The following is a 20,855-nucleotide window of genomic DNA, read 5'->3' as shown; positions in this document are numbered from 1 at the left end:
GACGGACGGACGGACAGACAGTCACCGCTTAATCGATTTCTCTTTTCATTCTGATCATTTATGTATACATTTGTCTATATCTATCTCGATTCGTTTTGCCTGTTACAAACAACCGTTATGTGAACAAAATTAATATACCCTTGTGCACAAGTGCGCTCGGGTATAAAAACATATCAATAGGGTTACAGTTATTTTATGCCTTTACCAAGCAAAACTCTGAACTCTGAAAAAACTACGTGCATCTATATATATGTATACATGTACATACAGTGTGCGCACAAAAAATTGCAAATTATTTCAAATTATTTTTTTTCAACACAAATATTGCTCGTAAAATGAGTTTTCTTAATTTTTCTTTTTCACTAAGTTTCAATTGCATAATTTTCCTCATACACTTTTCTTAATTTTTCTTTTTCACTAATTTTCAATTGCATAATTTTCCTCATTCACTTTCTTCATATTCGTTCAACTACTGTTCCCTTCCTCGTGCTTGTTTTGCATTACATAGCTCTGACTTTCCCTATTGCCTCTTTCATTTATCTGATTAGCGAATTTTTTACATTCACATTTGTTTTGCCGGCCTATCTGACCCATATTTTCATTTCATCATGTAACAGCGGCGAAAAGCGTTTGTGCGTGTATAGAAATATAGAAATGTACATATCTACACACAAACATACATATGCATAGGAGTAGTATATGTAGCACATATGTAAATACATATAGGCAAATTTTTTAGCTCACTTATGTAGCTGTAAAAATTTATGTACGCTGTTGATGAAAACGTGCTATGGGAGGTGCTAGCTAACATATTGGGCGTATATGAAACAAATGTGTAGCGCATTTGAAAAAAATAGCAAATTTACATTTAAAAATAGCGGCAATAAGACGAAAGCAAATAATTAATGAAAACGAAAATTTTTTGGCCTAAAGCATATGAAACAAATTTCTGGGCATGTTCGGTATGAATATGTTTCTAAGAAATCGGGTGTGAACTTATAAATGGGTTATAGAAATCACAGGCGGCACTCTATCAAAGAGATAAAAAGTTAAGCCTATAAATTGTGGTAATCATAGCTCGATTAAGTGATAATTAATGATTTTGCGATCGATAGCGCTTAAAACCTTTTTGTTAAACACTCGCCGAAATCAGCACACTTCGGTTAGATAATTCTTAGACTTCAATTCCAATCCTGGGTATTTTTTTTGTAAGAGTTTTTTCAAAAAAACAAATTTTCCCGTTTTGCTGTAAATTTTTTTTTTATAAAAATATGGTTGATTCTACAACAAAAAACGTAAAAATATGGTTTCTAAACTTTTTGAAAAACTCTTGAAAAAAAGTTTAAAAATTTTCATGCAAATTTTCAAATTTTTAATAAATTTTTTCTTAATTTTTTTAATTCTAGTATAAAAATGCAAGTTTGAAGTCATTCAGAAAGCGAGCTCGTTATTGAGAAATTTTTTTGTTGAAGGTGTTTCGCATTTTTTTCATACAAAATATTTTCGAATTTTTTTTTGTATGGAAGAAGCTGCGTGAAAAAAAAATTTAAAAAAATCTAGTGTAAGTCCTAGTTACTCCAAACTTGCACTTTATTGTGATAAACTTTATAGAGCTGCAAAACTGCATACTCAAAAAAAAATAAATAAAAAAAACTGATTAAAAAGTTGAAAATTTGCATGAAAGATTATTCATTTGCGGTATGAGCAACACTTTTATAAAAAATTGGCGGCAAAAAATTAAAAATAAAAATTGTTGCATATATTGTAGAAAAATCCTCTGTGCCACAATACCTTTTTCCGGCAGTGTTCATATGTATGTATATGTGGCAACTCTGTTCGCAAAAAGTTCTTATTCTCTTTGAATTTTGTATTCAGATATAAAATAATTTTTTTGATAGGTGGAAACCCTACCAAAAATGTGCCTAAATAAATGCGCATTTTATTTCAGACTATTTTTTAAATTACTATGATTTTTTATTAAACAAAAGTGCAGTGTAAAAGATGAAAACAGCTTGTAAAATGGAGCTTTATGCACTTAGCTTGTTAATTAATTTCAATTTAGCCTTTTCAACGGTGCGCCTGAACTGAATTTAAATGAACATTTCGATTACTAAAAATGTCTTTGCGTATTCTAAATCTACGATTTTTTTGCTTTGTTTTAAAATAAAAATTGAAAAAATTGGCGGATAGCTTTTTGCAAATAATCACTTCTAGTATTTTTTCTGCTTTATTTTAAAATAAAAAAAAAATCGGCGGATAGCTTTTTGCGTAAAATCACTTTCATTATTTTGCAAACTCTTTTGACGTATTTTAGAAAATCTGCCAAAAATCGGGTTTACAGCTGGATAATCCCGATCAGGCGCATTTTGTGCATTTTTTATTCACTTTACCAACAATAAATATATGCTCGGGTTTGATCCGAAGGTGAGTTTTTTTTTAATAATAAATGGTTTTTAGATCAATAAATATTTTTTTTTTAGCGATACTAAATAAATCTCTGTTTTTATAATTAATACATTTTCGCTCTTTTAAATTTAATTCTTTAAATTTTTACATTTTATAGTTTTAAAAAGAAAAAAAATTATTTTTTAGGCCATTTTGAAACTTACTTTGTTTTTATTTACTTTTTTTTAATTTTATTTTGAGATTTTCGTGTTAAAAAAAAATCTTTTTCTTTAATTAAATTTAAGTTTTGGATGCATATTTTTTCTCCTTTTTTAGTTAGACTTTTTTAACTTAATTTTTTTTCATAAATTTTTAGATATAATATAATTTTTTTTGTACAAACTTATTTCACGCATTTGTTTATTATTTTTTAATTACATTTTATTCTTCTTTAATTCATTTTTTTAATTTTCGGATTTTATTGTTTTAAAAACAAATTAATACATAATTTTAATAGCATTCAGTTTTAAGAAAGTTATTTAAAATTTAAGTTTTTTAAGAGAATTTTTTTTTTTAATTTCATGTAATTAAATTAAATTAAATTAATTTATTTTTTTAACATAATAAAATTTTTGACTTGAGTTGAGCGGAATCTAAACGTATCCTCCAAATATTTTTTTAAAACAAAGAAAAACTACATACTAATTTTCCAATACCAAATTTAAGCTTGTAGCTGCATCCCACGCAACACATTATAACTATGTAATGACATTTTCACAATCTCAAAGCTACTTAGGCACGCACGCAACGAAAGTAAAAGTGCCAGGAAATTGAACAATTAAATGCATCAGCGTCAAATTATAAAAGAAAGCAACAGCATAAGCCTGTGCCGTCTGCCGCTTGCGCGTAATCAGCAAAAAAAAGAGTGTAATAATTTGCCTGCAACGTTCAATGAACGCGTTAACAACGATTTTGCACTTGTCTTTGTTGTTGTTGATGATGCTATTTGTTGGCAGTCCTGCTATTGCCGCTGATAATCTGATTATTACAAAACTGGCAGCGGCGTGAAAAACGTGTTTTTTCGTCATTCATTCTTTCACTTTCAATGTCAGCAAGCAGGGAAGACCTTCAACGACTACAAACTACGCTGCAAAGTAGCAGCAACAATAATAACAACAACAACAACAGTAACCACAACAACACCTGGCACCTACACAAAACACTTAACTTTGATTGTGCCAGTGACTGTGACTGTGACTTTGGGCAAAGAAACAAAAGACTTGAGCAACAAACCTGCAGCGGACCGCGGACCACGAAACACCAGCCAGCCACTTTAGCTATGCTGCACTTGACGCTTAGATGAAACCAAAGGCAAAAAACTTAATTGTGAAATAAATTGAAATTAAAGTCAACGTACGTCTGCGTAGCATAATTTGAAAATCGTGACACCCCCGCTAGGAAATGTGGGTGAAGAAGACGAAGGTGAAAATATGCTGAAAATGCTGCGGGCAAAGGAAGCACAAATGAAATGAAGTAATTGAAAATAGTCAAAAATAAAAATAAAACCAAAAAAATAAAAAATTAAAAAATACAAAATCGAAAAAGACTTAATACTAGCATATGTATAGCGCTACTAACAGCTCAGCGGCACGGCTGCGGCGTCACAGCGGCAATCGCAGTCACCTTAAGTGGCAATGCCAAATGTTAAACGCCATCACCGGCACCAGCCAGTGCGGTAATAGCACAACAGCAATAACAATAACAAAAGCGCAATAGCAATAGCAAAATCACTAGCAGCTAATGGTCTGGCAGCTTTGGGGCTTTGGTAACAGCTAAGCCAGCAGCTAGCTAGCTAGCAATGTCTGGCAAATGCGGTAATCATTGCTTTGGCAAAATTAAATTGTAATTGGCAAAATACGATGAATGCGACGTTGTCTAGCGGCATGCAACTAGCAACTAGCAGTGACACTAACAACAACAACAACAAGCAAACAACTTTGAGTACACAATCGAAAGCAAATAAAAGAAAATAATTATTTTTATTGTTTAAACAAATTGCCAACATTGTTAATAGTTCATTAAGTCACGGCCGATTTGACAGTCAACTTCAACCCCAACCATGGACGGTGAATGGGGAATGATGAACGATGGCTGACGGGCGACGGACAGCAGAAACAAATAGAGAAACAAGCAAATAAATGTTTGAAGTGTTAGATAGACATAAGTTAGTGTGAGGTGACAAAGTGTGAGCGAGAAGTTGTTGGAGTGTTGAGTGTGCAGCATTTAAGTCGAACAACAACACTTCAGACGGCATGCGGGTGGTTGAACTGCCTACATACATTCGAAAATTCGATTCATTTGGAAAACAATAAAAAATAAATGATATCGTAAAAGTCATTCAATCAAATAAGTGGCAACACTTGTGTAACTCACATATGTATGTATGTATGTACACGCGACAGGTGAATTCGATAGATACCATCTAAATATTGGCTGCATTTGGTTGCTTAGCAGCTAATGATTTGCGTTAACTGTAAGTTGACGCAGTGAGCGCAGAAACATAGAAGCATAAAAGTGTTAACCAAAAAAAAAAAACAAAAAACGCAATACGCGCAACAAATTGACAAGTGTTTTGGTCAAGCCATTATTTCTGTTTGTTAGATATTTCAATTAATTATTATTTTTCTTTGTTTTTAACTGCTTAATTTTTTTTGGGGGTTTTGAACTGACAGCAGCTGACTAGTAGAGCTGCTGCGGTTAGTTAATGAGGAAGCTTTTGTTGTCATTCATACATAGTGATTGGACGCGCGCGCGTGCGCGCACACACACACACATAGGAGGCTATTTGGAGGCTGCCTCCTTGGTCAGTGACTTTTTAATGCGCGCGTAAATTAGTATGTTGGGTAAAAAAAAAATACCTATGCACGAAAATGCGAAGCGTTATTTTGGTAGTTATTTAAGACACAAGAAGAACTACTTTTTAGAAAGAATTTGTAGTCTTAAAATAGCTTCAACGTCTTTGCTGTGAGTTTTTTGAGAGCAATGGTCTACCTATCTAGGCCTTCTTATAATCTATACATATAACAAAATTGTAAATGGGGAGCCTTGATTAGAAAAATAGCAGCCAAATCAACAATTTATAGAATTTTTTTCTGTGTGTCTGACTGTATGTTTGTACGCGTATCACTCGAAAACTAATGCATGGAATTGAATGCAGTTTCCACCGGTTTTTTGCTAGAGGTCTAACATAAAGTATAAAAGGAAAAAAATTGGAGAGTTGCCACCTGTTTAGAAAATTTATAAGATAAATTAAATATTGCAATATTTCCGCCAAAGTAAGGAGGTTTATGAAGGCTTACAGCCAAAAATATTTTTATTAAAAGTTGCCACCTGTTTGAGAATTTTAATTCAATTTAATTTATAAGATAAATTGAATATTGCAATATGGGTATCAAACTGGAGAGATTTAGGAAAGCTTATTGCCGAAAATATTTTTGAGGAGGGTTGCCACCTGTTTTAAAAATTGTATCAAATTAAATTGATAAAATAAATGAAATATTACAATACGGCTATCAAACAGCACAAACATACTTTTCAGGCGCCGTCAAGCCGAGTTTTGGGTGTCAAAGACCACAGGTGGTCGTCTCTCAACATGTAGCGATCAAACGCAACACATGTAATTCTTGCAGAGGTGGGTCAGAAGCACAAAAAGTGTTCCGCCGTCTCATCCTCTTCAAGACAGGGTGGGCAAATTGAGTTGTCACGTACGTCTATCACAGCCAGGTGTTTGTGCAACGAGCGGTGACCAGGCAACAGTCCAACAAGCTTTCTGAAGTCCCGTCTGCTCAATGAGAGCAATTAACTATGTAGACCTTCTGAGCTTCCGCTACGTTTCCCACCGCTTACAATCATACGGAGGTGGTAAATGAACTTTACCATTGGCCACAATGCCTATCAATCTTTTTTGTTCGAATAAATATTTTTTTGTATACATGCAAACATACTGGTCTCCCCTCTCACTGAGTGAGTTATTCAATTATCATAGCATAGACAGACGGCAGCTTTGATCTGGATCAACTTAACAGAAGTTAATCTGCATCTAGTCTATTTTTGATGACAACACTGTAGGACCCAGGACCGATCCCACTCTGAGCAATTTTTTTAAATTATATTTTGTATTTTATTTTATTTTATGTTTTGATTTTATACATACGTACATATTAATTCAAGTTAATTTCTTATTTTAGCGCTAAAATTTTTATTGAGTTAATTTTGTCGGAATACTTGTATGTATGCTACCGGGTAACCACATGAACCGCGTATTTTTTTTATAGGAAAGATGGTAGTTCCAGGCTCATAATAGTTTCATTTAATGCCGATATTTGGATCACCACGATACTAGCGGTACTCCTATATTTGTTATATATAACAACTTACCACGTTTTTTTGTAAATTTTTTTTTTTAATAAAAAGTACACAGCATCTATAATTACGGGGCAACTGAGGAAACTAAAACAATAAAAAAAAATGCTGTTGGTCGTGGAGCTTGAACCCGCAGTACGCCTAATTCGCAATACGGCCATCTGTCAGGGCACAATTTTGTTCAGATTGGCTACGCAGTTAATCCAAGTTAACGTCGCCGTCTGCTTATGCCATTCATCAGCATGGGTCGCTTGAAGCTTATTGACATTTATTTTCGTTTGATCACTCATTAAAATATGAACTTAATTACGAGCGGTTTATGACACTAGTAATTTAAGCAGCATCTTGAAATTTATTTAAATTTACCGACTATTTATACCCACAAAGTACAGTGTTTGTTTCCCTTTTTAATAACTTGCAACTCGCGGTGATAAATGCCAAGTTATGTAGTTAAAACCAGTTTAGTTAAAAACAGTTTAGACCAAGCTGCTGTCTAACGTATCAAATTCTATGAAAACTATGGTATCTTATCAGTCTTGACGGAAGCATTTTCGTGAAGGTACTACGAGTACATAAAAATGAAAGTTCAAATCGTTTAGTGTTGAACTATGTGACGCTAATTAGTGAGTTGTGAAAACTTTTGACTATGTATTTTCAACTATGTTACATAAGTCTAAAGAAGGTATGCCGAAAAACACAAGTGCGTATGAATTTTATTTGCTTTTTATTTATTGAGGTCACTAAGTCGATTTGGAATGAGTTGATATCAGAGTGAATGTGACGAAATAGAGAAAAAATTTTTCCAAGCAATTCGTTCAATTTATGGCCATTCAAAATGTGCTTAGTATATTTTATTGTAAGGTTTTAATTTTATTACTTTAAGCTTGCATACTTATATAGCAAATACCCGGCGTGCTTCACTGCGCCTTAAAAGAATTTTTTGTTTTGCTTGATACCCGTATTAAAATATTTCATTTATCTTATCAATTAAATTAAATTAAAATTTTCAAACATGTGGCAACTTCCACAAAAATGTTTTCGCTTGTTAGCCTTCTTAAACTCATTTCTTTCGACAGCCATTTTGCAATATTTACTTTATCTTATCAGTTTACTTCACCTGCAATTTTAAAACGGGTGGCAACTCCCATATTTTTTTCTTCCTGTATTTTAAGTTAGACCTCTAGGAATATATCGGTGAAATTTGTATTCAATTTCATGCATTTGATTTGGAGTGATGCGCGTACAAACATACAGACAGTCAAAATTCTAAAAATTGTTGTTTTGACTTCTTTTTCTCTAATAATATCTATAATGTACAGACATCGTCCCGCTTCGAGGAGACGCCCCGATTTGTTATCTTTTTAGTAACATCAATACCTTGTAAACAATCAGATAAGCACTTAATGCCATTCGGGTTTATGGAAGAAGTGAGGGAAATTTGCCACTTTCATTCTCTCAAGCTTTACTTTTTCTTTTCTTTTTAGCAACTGGAGTTAAACTTAAAATTTCATTAAAATTTAATTCCACTTATCGCAGGTATTGAACAAAGAGAGCCTTACTTGTAACCCCATCAATTCACAGTTTCACATTTATTGCTATTAATCGAACACTTATTTTCTTTTCGTGTAACTACTATGTGACTACATAGTTACTAAATACATACATTGTGTATATATGTACATATGTGTATCTTTTGATTGATCACATTCACTGGAAATTCGATTCGATTGTTAACAGACTATTAATGGGTCATTAAACTTCTCGTAGAGGGTGTGTGTGTGTGTGTGTGTGTCTATGAGTGGTGTATGCGAAGAAAAACCAAACGAGTGGCAGACAACTTGTTTAGTCATAGCATAGAGAAGGAGAAGAATAAGGAAAGTTACAAATTTTCACAAGAAAAGAACACATGGTGCAATACTTACATACACAGCAGTCTTGTACATAAAGACACAAAAACAAACATGTGCATTTATCTACAACCATTAAAGTAAATTTAAGAATCGTTTACGTAGCGAATTTCATAATTGACAAGTGTGAATTAATAGAAGTATATACATATATATGCAATTGCAATAGGATTTAAATTACGAGTAGATACTCTGAAGAGTTCTTTTGTAACAGAGGTAAAATGAGGTGAAAATTTGTCATACAATTCCTAGCTGCAGGAAGGCTCAACCACACTGAAGACTATTTGGCAGCATATAGAATGGAAATGCGAACCCGATAAAAGGTCATAAGTTATATAACGGTTAAAAAATATCTTAAATGTTCCACAATAACCACATTATATGTATGTATTTCTAACTGTCATAAAATTACTGACACTCATTGTAGTCCGAATATCCATAAGAGTAAAATTGTACCTGAATCAAAACTAGGACACCAAATTTGTTTGGATGAAACACGTTGAAACGACCACATCAGAAGCTCAGAAAGTTGTATCGTGAAAATCGTGATCTAATCCATAACTACAAACTTCTATCCATCCCCATCCTAAACATGTTCTCGGCATTTTGACCTATTTGACCATTTTTTGTTTTCAAACCGACGAAGAGATCATACCTGAAGTGAACGTCTATTTATGGTAAAGTGATAAAATAATTGTAAAAGTTAATTTTCATTACACTCGTTTTTATTTGACTTTATTTAATTTAATTTAATTTAATTTAATTTAATTTAATTTAATTTCATTTAATTTCATTTCATTTAATTTCATTTCATTTTATTTTATTTTATTTTATTTCATTTTATTTTATTTTATTTTATTTCATTTTATTTTATTTTATTTTATTTCATTTTATTTTATTTTATTTTATTTCATTTTATTTTATTTTATTTTATTTCATTTTATTTTATTTTATTTTATTTCATTTTATTTTATTTTATTTTATTTCATTTTATTTTATTTTATTTTATTTCATTTTATTTTATTTTATTTTATTTCATTTTATTTTATTTTATTTTATTTCATTTTATTTTATTTTATTTTATTTCATTTTATTTTATTTTATTTTATTTCATTTTATTTTATTTTATTTTATTTCATTTTATTTTATTTTATTTTATTTCATTTTATTTTATTTTATTTTATTTCATTTTATTTTATTTTATTTTATTTCATTTTATTTTATTTTATTTTATTTCATTTTATTTTATTTTATTTTATTTCATTTTATTTTATTTTATTTTATTTCATTTTATTTTATTTTATTTTATTTCATTTTATTTTATTTTATTTTATTTCATTTTATTTTATTTTATTTTATTTCATTTTATTTTATTTTATTTTATTTCATTTTATTTTATTTTATTTTATTTCATTTTATTTTATTTTATTTTATTTCATTTTATTTTATTTTATTTTATTTCATTTTATTTTATTTTATTTTATTTCATTTTATTTTATTTTATTTTATTTCATTTTATTTTATTTTATTTTATTTCATTTTATTTTATTTTATTTTATTTCATTTTATTTTATTTTATTTTATTTCATTTTATTTTATTTTATTTTATTTCATTTTATTTTATTTTATTTTATTTCATTTTATTTTATTTTATTTTATTTCATTTTATTTTATTTTATTTTATTTCATTTTATTTTATTTTATTTTATTTCATTTTATTTTATTTTATTTTATTTCATTTTATTTTATTTTATTTTATTTCATTTTATTTTATTTTATTTTATTTCATTTTATTTTATTTTATTTTATTTCATTTTATTTTATTTTATTTTATTTCATTTTATTTTATTTTATTTTATTTCATTTTATTTTATTTTATTTTATTTCATTTTATTTTATTTTATTTTATTTCATTTTATTTTATTTTATTTTATTTCATTTTATTTTATTTTATTTTATTTCATTTTATTTTATTTTATTTTATTTCATTTTATTTTATTTTATTTTATTTCATTTTATTTTATTTTATTTTATTTCATTTTATTTTATTTTATTTTATTTCATTTTATTTTATTTTATTTTATTTCATTTTATTTTATTTTATTTTATTTCATTTTATTTTATTTTATTTTATTTCATTTTATTTTATTTTATTTTATTTCATTTTATTTTATTTTATTTTATTTCATTTTATTTTATTTTATTTTATTTTATTTCATTTCATTTTATATTATCTTTTATTTCATCTCGTTTTATTCTATTTCATAAATTTTTTGTATTTTATTTATTTTACTTTTTGCATACTTAATTTTAGTTTTATTTTATTAAATTTTATTATATTTTTAATTTTATTTTGTTTCATTTATTTTATTACATATTTTTAATTTGTTTTATATCACTTTACTTTACCTTATACTATTTAATTTATTTATTTTTTCTTAATTTTAGCTTGTTATATTCTAAATTATTATTTTTCTTTTATCTTTTTTATTTTATATTAATGTTTTATATTTTTTTATATATTTCCGTTAATTTAATTTTATTTTATGTTACTTTATTTTGTTCTAATTTATTTTTCCCCGCAATAGTTTTCATTAAATCGGCCTCAAGCTCAATAAAATTGTTGAATATAATTAATTTTTTTATTTAAATTTAAATATATTCCATTTTATTTTATTTTGTTTTATTTTATTTCATTTTATTCTTTTTGATGTAATGCGTTTTTAATTTTTTTTAAATTTATTTTTATTTTATGAATTTTTTATATTATTTTAGTTCATACATTTATTTTTTAATTAAATTTAGTTCTATTGCATTGTTATATGTGTTATTTGATACACGTCCTTATTTGATTCTAGCGCTGAAAGCCAACAAATCACATTTGATAAAACAACAACAACTTTTTTAAATAACTTATAACATTTTTTAGAATAAATAAATATTTTACCTTTAAAAAAAGTTTTGATATATCTTTGTTTTGCTTTAGTCGTTTTCCGCCACCACTCTCCGAAAAAATCCCAGTTTTTTCACTTTTTTTACACTTGATCACACAATAGTTATAATTTTTGCATTCACTGTCTTTTTGTAGTAAAAAAACTCCAAAGTAATTTTTTTTTCACCACATATAACCCTTTCTTAGGTTTTCATATCTATTTATGCATATTGTCTAGCGTTGGAAATTTTTTTTTATTGAAGAACAATTTTTACCTTTTTTTGTGTCAATCTTTAAGCTCCATATATAATTTTGAAGTGTGCGCACGCACTGTTTTTGTGTTCGAATTTCGATAAAAATTCGCTTTGATAGGCACTTGTGTTTACTAATTTTAATTAATTTTCGAGTTATGTCACATTAAAATCGGATTGGATCATTTATGAGTTGTACATGCATAGCAGCATATCAGAGATATGTTTGTGTTTTTGTAAATTTCTGTGCTTAGAAAAATTTTAATTTAATTAAGCAAAAAAAAAAAGAATTTTATTAAATTTTATGAACTGTCAGCCAAAGAAACCGTTTATTCTTTTTTATTTCAGTTTTTTTGCGATTCATCGTACAAAAATAGGTATTTAGATGTTTTTATAAATATTTACTCTCACTCCACAATTTTTATCAGACAAAATTTTGAATTTATTTAAATTGTTTAATCGAGCAAAAATCACGTTTATAAAAAGTTTTTAAAAATCACTGATTTAGTTGTGTTTATTTTTTTTTACACTAAGGCACCAATAAAACACTCAGTTAAATACAATACAAACTATGAAGGCACTTTGTTTCACAAACGAAAACAAATTTATCTCTTAGGTACTGTATTTATGTATATATGTATGCTTTGCTTTACTGCTGCTGCATTTACAAAAAAAAAAAACCAAAAAAACTTCCAAGTCACTCGCACTACTCGACGAGACGTTGAAAATTTGTATTTCGTCCGTTAAACGCGTCCACGACCGTCGCTAGTTGGCATTCGATTGCCTCAACATTGAGTGACACAAACTGCAGTAACCAACTAACTGAAAAGCAACAGCAGCCACCGCTGGCGCTGAGAAAAACAAGTAAACAACAGAGCTGAGGCCGGCCAGGCAGCAAACAAACAGACGAAGTCACGGGCAACAGCAGCAGCTGCTGCAAACGCCGGCATCTCGTGCCACAAACGTGGCTACACTTTGCGCACATGACGATATATGTACAAACAATATTTAGTATGTGCAGAACGGCAGCAGCGAAACAGTGTTGTTGATGACGAGGAATTACCCCTTTGGGAGCGAATGTAATTTTTCTTCTCATTTTTTTTTCAACAATTAAATTACAGCTTGTGTCGTTGCGACATTAAACTACAAAAACGCCTTTGATTTTTTTATATTTGCTCACAAAAGTGTAGTAAAAAGCGGCACCACTTTGTTATCTGCACGACACGACGGCAACCCTACTTCACTTTTGTTTATTTACATCCCATGTTGCGCATACAATCGCGCATAGAAAACCAGCATACATCTGGTGTGTTGGTGCACACTGTTATCCCTCTGTTAGTACGCTGTTGGCTCGCTGTTATCACTCTATTAGCTCGCTGTTAGTACGCTGTTGGGCTTAACATTTGTTTTCATTTTTTCGACCAGTTTTTCGACGACTTACTAAAAGCAGCGAACATATATAAATGAGAAGGCACTCTTCCAGTATGGAATTTTTTTCGCCAGAAATTTGAAGTAGTGGTCGACGGAATACCCCACGCTGGGCCAGAAGCCACCACTAGTCGGAATTGTGGCTGCCAGCACTAAATTTCTTAAACGGCCACGCCATAAAATTTGAACTCCACCATTATCACAAATTAGCTGCTCTGGTCACATTTTCGACTAGTCGTTTAACAGCAATGCAGCTGCTAGTTGGCGCTGTTAAGTTATCGACAAAGTATATGTTTTCATGTATATACCGTCTGTATGTAGGGGTGAAGTGCAGACTGAAATAATGAATGGTGCGACCAAGTATTTAATTATGGGCATGGCGCGCTTAGATGAATAAATCGTATATGAAAATACGTACAAGATACATAAATACTAAATCTTTAGTTGAATGTTGTTCCAGTTGCAGTAGTTGTCTACTTGTTAATGATTGTTAATCATATCATTTAACATTAAAGCGTGCAAATTGGCAAGCGGAAGGTTGAGAGAATTACTGAATGAATAAACAAAGCGGGCCAGCAAATAAATGTATGTAGTATGTTTGTGTTGCCACATTCAGGTACATACTCTGCAAATCATCTTTTCAGAGTATTCTGAATTGTAGAGACATTTTAAAGAATTCGTAAAGATCTCATCCGATTTTTTGCCGAATTTTCCAAAATGAATGTACACTGTGCACAATTCGATTATTTTACGCAATTTCGGAAGAAAATCGATAAAGCAATGAAAATAACGCTGCTATGTTAAGAATTTCTTGCAGATATTTTTCAGAATTTTCTCTATTTTTCGTGCAAAAATTTCTTTACGAGTTCGTGTCAACCACTTCAGAATTTTCTTTGAAGTTTCGTTAAAAAAATCGTTACAGAAATAAGATGCTCCTAAAGATGTCGTTAAGATTTCGGGAACTTTGGTTTGCAGGGTATTTTTTTCTACAAAATGAATATTTAAGAATACAATATTTTTGCATGTATTTCCGTTAAGATAATTAACTTAGAAATGTGTAATTAAAAAGGGCTGTAAATAATATAATGCATACATATTTATATACATACATATAATTTTTAAATAAAAATAGAGAAGCCAAATAAATTAAGATTCCAAACTTTTAGAAATCAACGATATTTTTAGCTACATAAAACTGTCACACTAGAGAATAATAATTTTTAACCAGATAACCAGGCAGGTTTGAATAGATCAATGATTTAAATAGTTTTTGTTATAGTTCATTTCCACCAAGCTTTAACTGCAGGTAATGCCTATTCGAAAATGGAGATTACCAATCGAAGGAAGTAATTTCTCATGAAAAGTACCTACAAGTAAAAAGCAAATAGTTTGAAATAAACCTTTGCCGATCATCCCGCGTTAAATTTCTTGGAACTTATCTGATCTCTTAACTGCAGTTAAGCTTTTGGTGGAAATAGGCTGTGAACTATGTATGTATATTGATTCTTTTTTACGAAAACATTGTGAATACTGTAAAAAGATAACTGCCAAATTTTGGGTGTGACTCTCTGTAAGTATGTTTATTAGAGTGCATCACCAAAAAAAGTTGCCGTTCTTTCATCGGAATTATAAAATTTATTTTATTTTAAGAACTCCGCCAAATTATTTCATAAAAATTTAAAGGATTACGATTTTAAAATATCTCTAAAAACTTCATTAGTTTGAACCGGTTGATAAAATTTTGAAATGATGAGGTGATTTTTTAGAAATAATTTCAAAAACAAATTTTATTTATAAAAACTCGATTTTTGGAAATGGTGCAGCTCACGTAAATCTTTATATTTTTGCTAAATATATTGGCGGAAGTCTTAAAATATAATAAATTTTAAAATTTCTATGGAAAAAAGGACAGTTTTTTTTTATACGGCGAGTTATGCGCGCTAATATTTATGTATCTGTGTATACAAGTATAAAGATTTTCATTGAATAATTAAAAAATTTAATAACTTTTGAATATTCTACACCTCCTATTATTGCTTATTTAGATAAATTACCCAATCATAGCAGCTGTTATGTCAATTATTTAACTTAAGGAATGAACAATTTAAGAACTCCAACATAGGTACATATCTGCTAAGCTTTGCTTCATACAAATATATACATATACATATTTAAATAGAAATCTCGGCATCACTTACCTCACCGATGGCGTGCCTTTGGCTCAAATCTGCAGCAATTTCAGCAAATTTGCATAAGAATTTCATTTCGAACGACTGCAGGCAAGCAGAATAGGAACTCACGAGCAAATCACGTGCCTGACGAATTAGAATTGCACGCGTGCACGCCATATAGACAGGATAAATAGCGGCGAGGTGTTTATCTATGAGTTCAGCGGTGCCAGAGTCCTGCGCGAGTCAAGCAATGTAAAAAATAAAATAAAAATAAAATGAAGTAAAAATTAGATAAACTTTAATAGTTAGTGTTAGGAAATAGCGAAGGAAAGAAGTTTTTTTTTTGTGATGAGCTAACAATTGAGTCAGACGTAAATGTGAAAGGTTCATAGTGTATGTAAAATGTGGTAAGGCACAAAGGCCGTCTAAGTGCAATGGGCGGGTGGTTTAACTGCTCGCCTGCTATTGCTTACCATTCGTATGGCGTGCGCCAATTGTGCCTCCTTGACAAGTGGCGGACAGCTGTTGTAGTTGGGCATGAGCATTTGCCTTGGTTGTTGCTGGCAAGATTCCTCTTTTTCTTCTTTTTCCTCTATGATTTGCCGTCGCCTTGTCTCGCCTTCGACAGCCAAATCGTCAGAGTCATCAACGTCAGCAGCAGCAGCAGCAGCACTCAATGTTAGGGCGTCTCGGTTATGTACAGAGGTCAATGGTGTCGATTGGTGCTGGTCGACACTGACATTCGAACTGCTGCTGTCCATCAACACTGACGTCAGGCTAAAGTCAATATCCTCGTAAACCAGCTCCGTTAGCTCGCTAGTGGAGTGCGCTTCTTCTTCTGCTTCAGCCTCCTCGGCCGCGGTGCGCTCATCTTCTGATTCCTCACTCAATGGTAATAGTGTGCGCGCTAGCTCATCGTCCTGCCACTCAATTGTGGCAATTAATGCACAAGTACATGGCGTTTCCTCCTTCTCCTCCCTCTCCCCTTCATCTTCCTCTAGAACATGGCTTTGGCTGGAATTTCGTTTGGGCGCAGCTTTCAACACTTCTGCGACCGCCGTTGCTTTGGACTTTTCGTCTTTCAAATGCATAGCAGAGTTTGCTGTTGCTTGAATGCCCTGCGTGCCATTTGGCTCGCTCATCGTCGAGTGTGCTGCTGTGGCCGCGCTGTGTTGATGCTGACCCGTCAGCCGATCTCTGCACTTTTTCAAATAAGTGCGCACGCGCGATTTGCTGCGTTGCACCGATTTCTCAGCCGTGCCCGCCTCTGTCACCGTAGTCGATGTGAGTGTGACAGTCACCGCCAGCGTGGCACTGACTGCTGGCATTTTATTTGAATTTATGTACGAATTTGTATCAAATTGGCCACCACCCTTCTCGATCTCATTCACTAAACAGCAATTTTGCGCCACTGCTTGCTTTCCGGCCAACTCCACATCCTTACCATCCTCACTCTCCGACGTCCACACTTCTTCGGCGTCTTCTTCTTCACGCGCGATGGGTGCTGTTGCGCTGCCTCTGCGCGCCGTTGTATTGGCCTCATTTGCTAAACTTGCCTTGCCACAACTGTTTCTGCCACCAACCACACAAGCGTTGCCTCTTTCAATATCAGCTGTACGCGCGCTTGTGTTCGCTGCCACCTCCACAGTTGGTGCTTCAATCATTGTTGTTGTTGTTGTTGCAATAGTTTTTGTGTCATCCACTGGCAAAACCAGCACTTCGGCCAAGTGTTCTTCGTTGCCTTCATTGTTGTTTTTGCCATTATTAGCGCAACTATCTGGTGAATGCGCTGTCGCTGTCGCTGTCGCTGTCGCTGTTACAGTTGCAACTCCATGCTCTTCACCCTCAGGCGGTCTGGTTGTGCTATTACCACTGATATTACTACGTTCACAGCTATTTTCATTGTTGCTGTTGTTTTTGGCATTGCTCTGGCTGGGCTGTGGTGTGTGGGCCTGCAACAAAGTCGAGAGAAAAGGAAAAGTGAGGAAAATTGGTAAAATAATTGCTTGAAGCGGAAAGAACATTTAAAATCATACAATTATCTGCATGTTCGTGTATTTGGGCAATTACATCGATTGTTTTGCAAAACCATTTGTGCTTTTCCGTTCTTGTGCGCTTGGAAATGCAGTTAACATTTATTTAGAGCGCAATGCAGCTGGTTTGTAGAACACAAATTTTTACTCATCGATTTAAGAAGAAAAAAAAACTGCGAAAATAACTGCAAAAAAAATTTAGTTAAGGGATTTAAATCTACAGACTGCGGAAAATAGTTCGATATTTGCGAAAGAAGTCTATCTATGAGTAAGCCATGGTTACCCTTTTTGAAGTAAAACTTCTTTAGCGGCGGTCGGGTGGTTGGGAGTAAATTGGCAAACTCAACGGAAATTTTGCAACGGAAATGGTACAACGGAAATGGTTGGGGCTTCTTAAGTGTTTGCACATGGTAATAATTTAACAAGAACTTGCTAATAAAAGGTTAAAGAATATCAATTAAAAAAGACCAATACAAGAATGAAAGTAAAGGTGAGTACGTACATATGTATATAAAGAAAAGGATAAAGGCAAATGTAAAAATAAAAACAAAAACAAAGATGCATAAAGATAAAGGCGAAAATAACGACCTAGGTAAATTTAAACGCTTTACTTATATAAGGGCAAAGGTGAAGGGGAATATGTAGATGAAGAAAATTATAAACTCAAAAGTAAAAGCAAATATAAATATAAAAAAATGATCAAGATGAGGATACCGCGAAAAGTAAAGATGAAGAAAGAGGAAGAAAGATTAAAATAGAGGTAAATATAGAGAAAAGGATATAGATAGAGACACAGAGACTCAACCTAGGAGTTTTTTTGGACTTTTAAAGATCTTTGGGGTTCTCGCGACTTAATCGATATTTTTTTTGCTTTTTTATTGATATTTTTATCGGAATTTTAATCGATTTAGCTATGGATATTTTGGGAATGTTCGATATAATAATCGATATTTTTATCGATTTTGTTATCAATCTTGTTATTGGTTTTGTTAACAATTATGTCATCGATTTGGTATCGATTATTTAACGATTAGCTAACAAAATCGATAAAACCAATAAAACATTGATAACCAAATCGATGACAAATTCGATAAATATTTCGATAGCAAAATCTATATAATATTCGTAGCAAAATCGATTATCGAATCGACAAAATCCATAGATATTCGATAACAAAATCAATAAATGATCGATGACAAAATCGATAATGAAATAATAATCGATAACAAGATTTACCAAAAATCGATAAGTAGTCGGTATCCAAATCGATAACAAAATCGATATCAAATTCGATACAACATCGACAAAAAAGTTAATAAAACATCGATAAATAATCGATAAAAAACGATAACAAAATCGATAAAAAATCGATAACGAATTCGTTAAAGATATCGATAACAAGACCAATAAAAGTATCGATAAAAAATATCGATAGCGAAATCGTTAAAAATTTCGATAACAAAATCGTTAAAAATATCGATAACAAAACCGATAAAAATATCGATTATTATAACGATAAGTCCCTAGAATCTCTAAAATCTGAAAATAGCTCCCACATTGAGTCTCTTTTTCTCTATCTATTATCCCCTTCTCTATATTCACCTTTATTATAATCTTTCCTCCTCTATCTTCATCTTTGCCCTTATATAAGCAAAGTGTTTAAATTTACCTTGATATTCAGTTTTTCTTCATCCTTACGCATCTTTGTTTTTGTTATTATTTTTACCTTTGCCTTTATCCTTTTCTTTATCTATGTACACCTTAACGTTTATTCTTGTATTGGTCTTTTTCTAAGTGTTATTCTTTAGCCTTTTATTAGTAAGTTTTTTTTTTTTAATCAATACCATGTGCATCCACTCAGGAAGCCTCAACCATTTCCGTTGCACCATTTCCGCGTGCAATTTTCGTTGAATTTGCCAATTCACTCCCAGCCAACCAACCGCAGGTTTTTCCTGTAAGGCTTGAAACGATTTGCTTTATAGATGTTTGCAATCAAATAGTATCATAAATATCAGTGAATTCCTTGCACTGAGAAAACAGTACTCTTTTTTTATATCAGAAATTGTTTATTTAGTCCTCGTTGAAGAGCATAGACTTTTTTAATTATAGGCTTCTGGTGCTGAGAGGATTAATAAAACATCACTTTTAGAGTCATTTAACACTACTCGTCTTCAAACTAGTTAGAGCTAAATTCTTAACCGCGAAAGTTACTCATACGCCCCCTCCGCACACACTTGTTTAAATTGGCATTTTTTGAATGACATTTGTTATAAATTTTTTTTAAAGAAACAAATGAACAAATAATATGAGTTTTCAGTATGTATATGTATATATATTTGTTGTCCTATTCGTCGCAAAGAAACCCCAACATGACCTAACATTTTAAGTTTTTTCGTATTCCTGGAAATATAATTATTTCCAAATGATGGCGTGTTAAAAATAAATTACTTGAATAGCATTTTCCTATTCACCAGCCAGCAATGTCATGACATCTTATCAATATTTGAATAAATCAACGTATGTAAAGCTAAAGCAAATGAAAATGGGAGCTCTGCATAATACAATTATATATGTATGTATGTATGTATATGGACATACATGTGTACATACATCCCCATACGTGCTCATTATTTATGAATGTGTGGCTTATGGGTGTGTTTGTGTAGAATAAATGAGGACAAACATCGATCGAGAAATCAAGGTGCGGTAAAACGGGGACATCAAAAAGAAAGAACAGCAGACACTATGGAAAAGTGCTAAGCCACAACAGACAGAAAATTGGCATGCGACTAGCCGAGAGCGGAAGAAATGCAGAATAGGGGCAAAAACGAAGCTTTCAGTTTTTTACAAATAAAAAAAAAAATGTTTGCAAAAGCGTAGCAACCGAATTTACATTGCATGCCAAAGCAGTGTACAGAATATTTGAATATTGCAAACTCATTACGAATTTTTCGAATTGCAAGCATTTCCATGCAACTATCAGTGAATGTAATCAGCACAGAATGTGCTGGCGTACAGCTAGAAAAGCGATTGGCATAGGTCAAGAGTAGAATTCACTTTCGGTTGAATTATTTAATAATAGATAATGATTACTTTTGTTTGGCATGGCAGACAGTGATAGTTTTACGTTGGGCAGGGTGAGTGAATATGAAATGATGACGTGTTTTATTTGGCGACGAAAGGCGGAGTGTCTAAAACAGCAACAAAAGAATTTTATATGAATAAAAGTAAATGAATACCAAAGCAAATACATACAATTCATCAATATCGAGCCGGCAGAAAGCGTTACGCCTGCAACTGATTAGATGTTAACACACAGATTTCTT

At 31.5% G+C, this 20,855-nt stretch overlaps 1 protein-coding gene across 5 annotated transcripts in view; it reads right to left on the bottom strand.

Moving 5' to 3' along the window:
* Positions 1 to 20,855, bottom strand: part of Pura (Puratrophin-1-like) — a 254,730-nt gene that overhangs the window by 198,152 nt on the left and 35,723 nt on the right. For 3 of the 5 annotated variants that reach the window (XM_017633296.1, XM_017633311.1, XM_017633303.1), the window contains exons 2-3: positions 15,970 to 17,448; positions 15,524 to 15,730 (exon numbers count right to left, since the gene is read on the bottom strand). In XM_017633296.1, coding sequence (XP_017488785.1) covers positions 15,524 to 15,730; positions 15,970 to 17,448 — 1,686 coding nt within the window. Of the gene's footprint in view, positions 1 to 11,661; positions 11,793 to 15,523; positions 15,731 to 15,969; positions 17,449 to 20,855 lie in introns of those variants that run through there. The other 2 variants (XM_017633318.1, XM_017633325.1) reach the window with 2 other exon arrangements.

This window comes from Rhagoletis zephyria, unplaced genomic scaffold (assembly GCF_001687245.7).
Source record: "Rhagoletis zephyria isolate East Lansing unplaced genomic scaffold, Rhagoletis_zephyria_1.1 Rzeph_scaffold_00104, whole genome shotgun sequence".
Taxonomy (NCBI): Eukaryota; Metazoa; Arthropoda; class Insecta; order Diptera; family Tephritidae; genus Rhagoletis; species Rhagoletis zephyria.
This window is presented reverse-complemented; position numbering and strand designations above follow the sequence as displayed.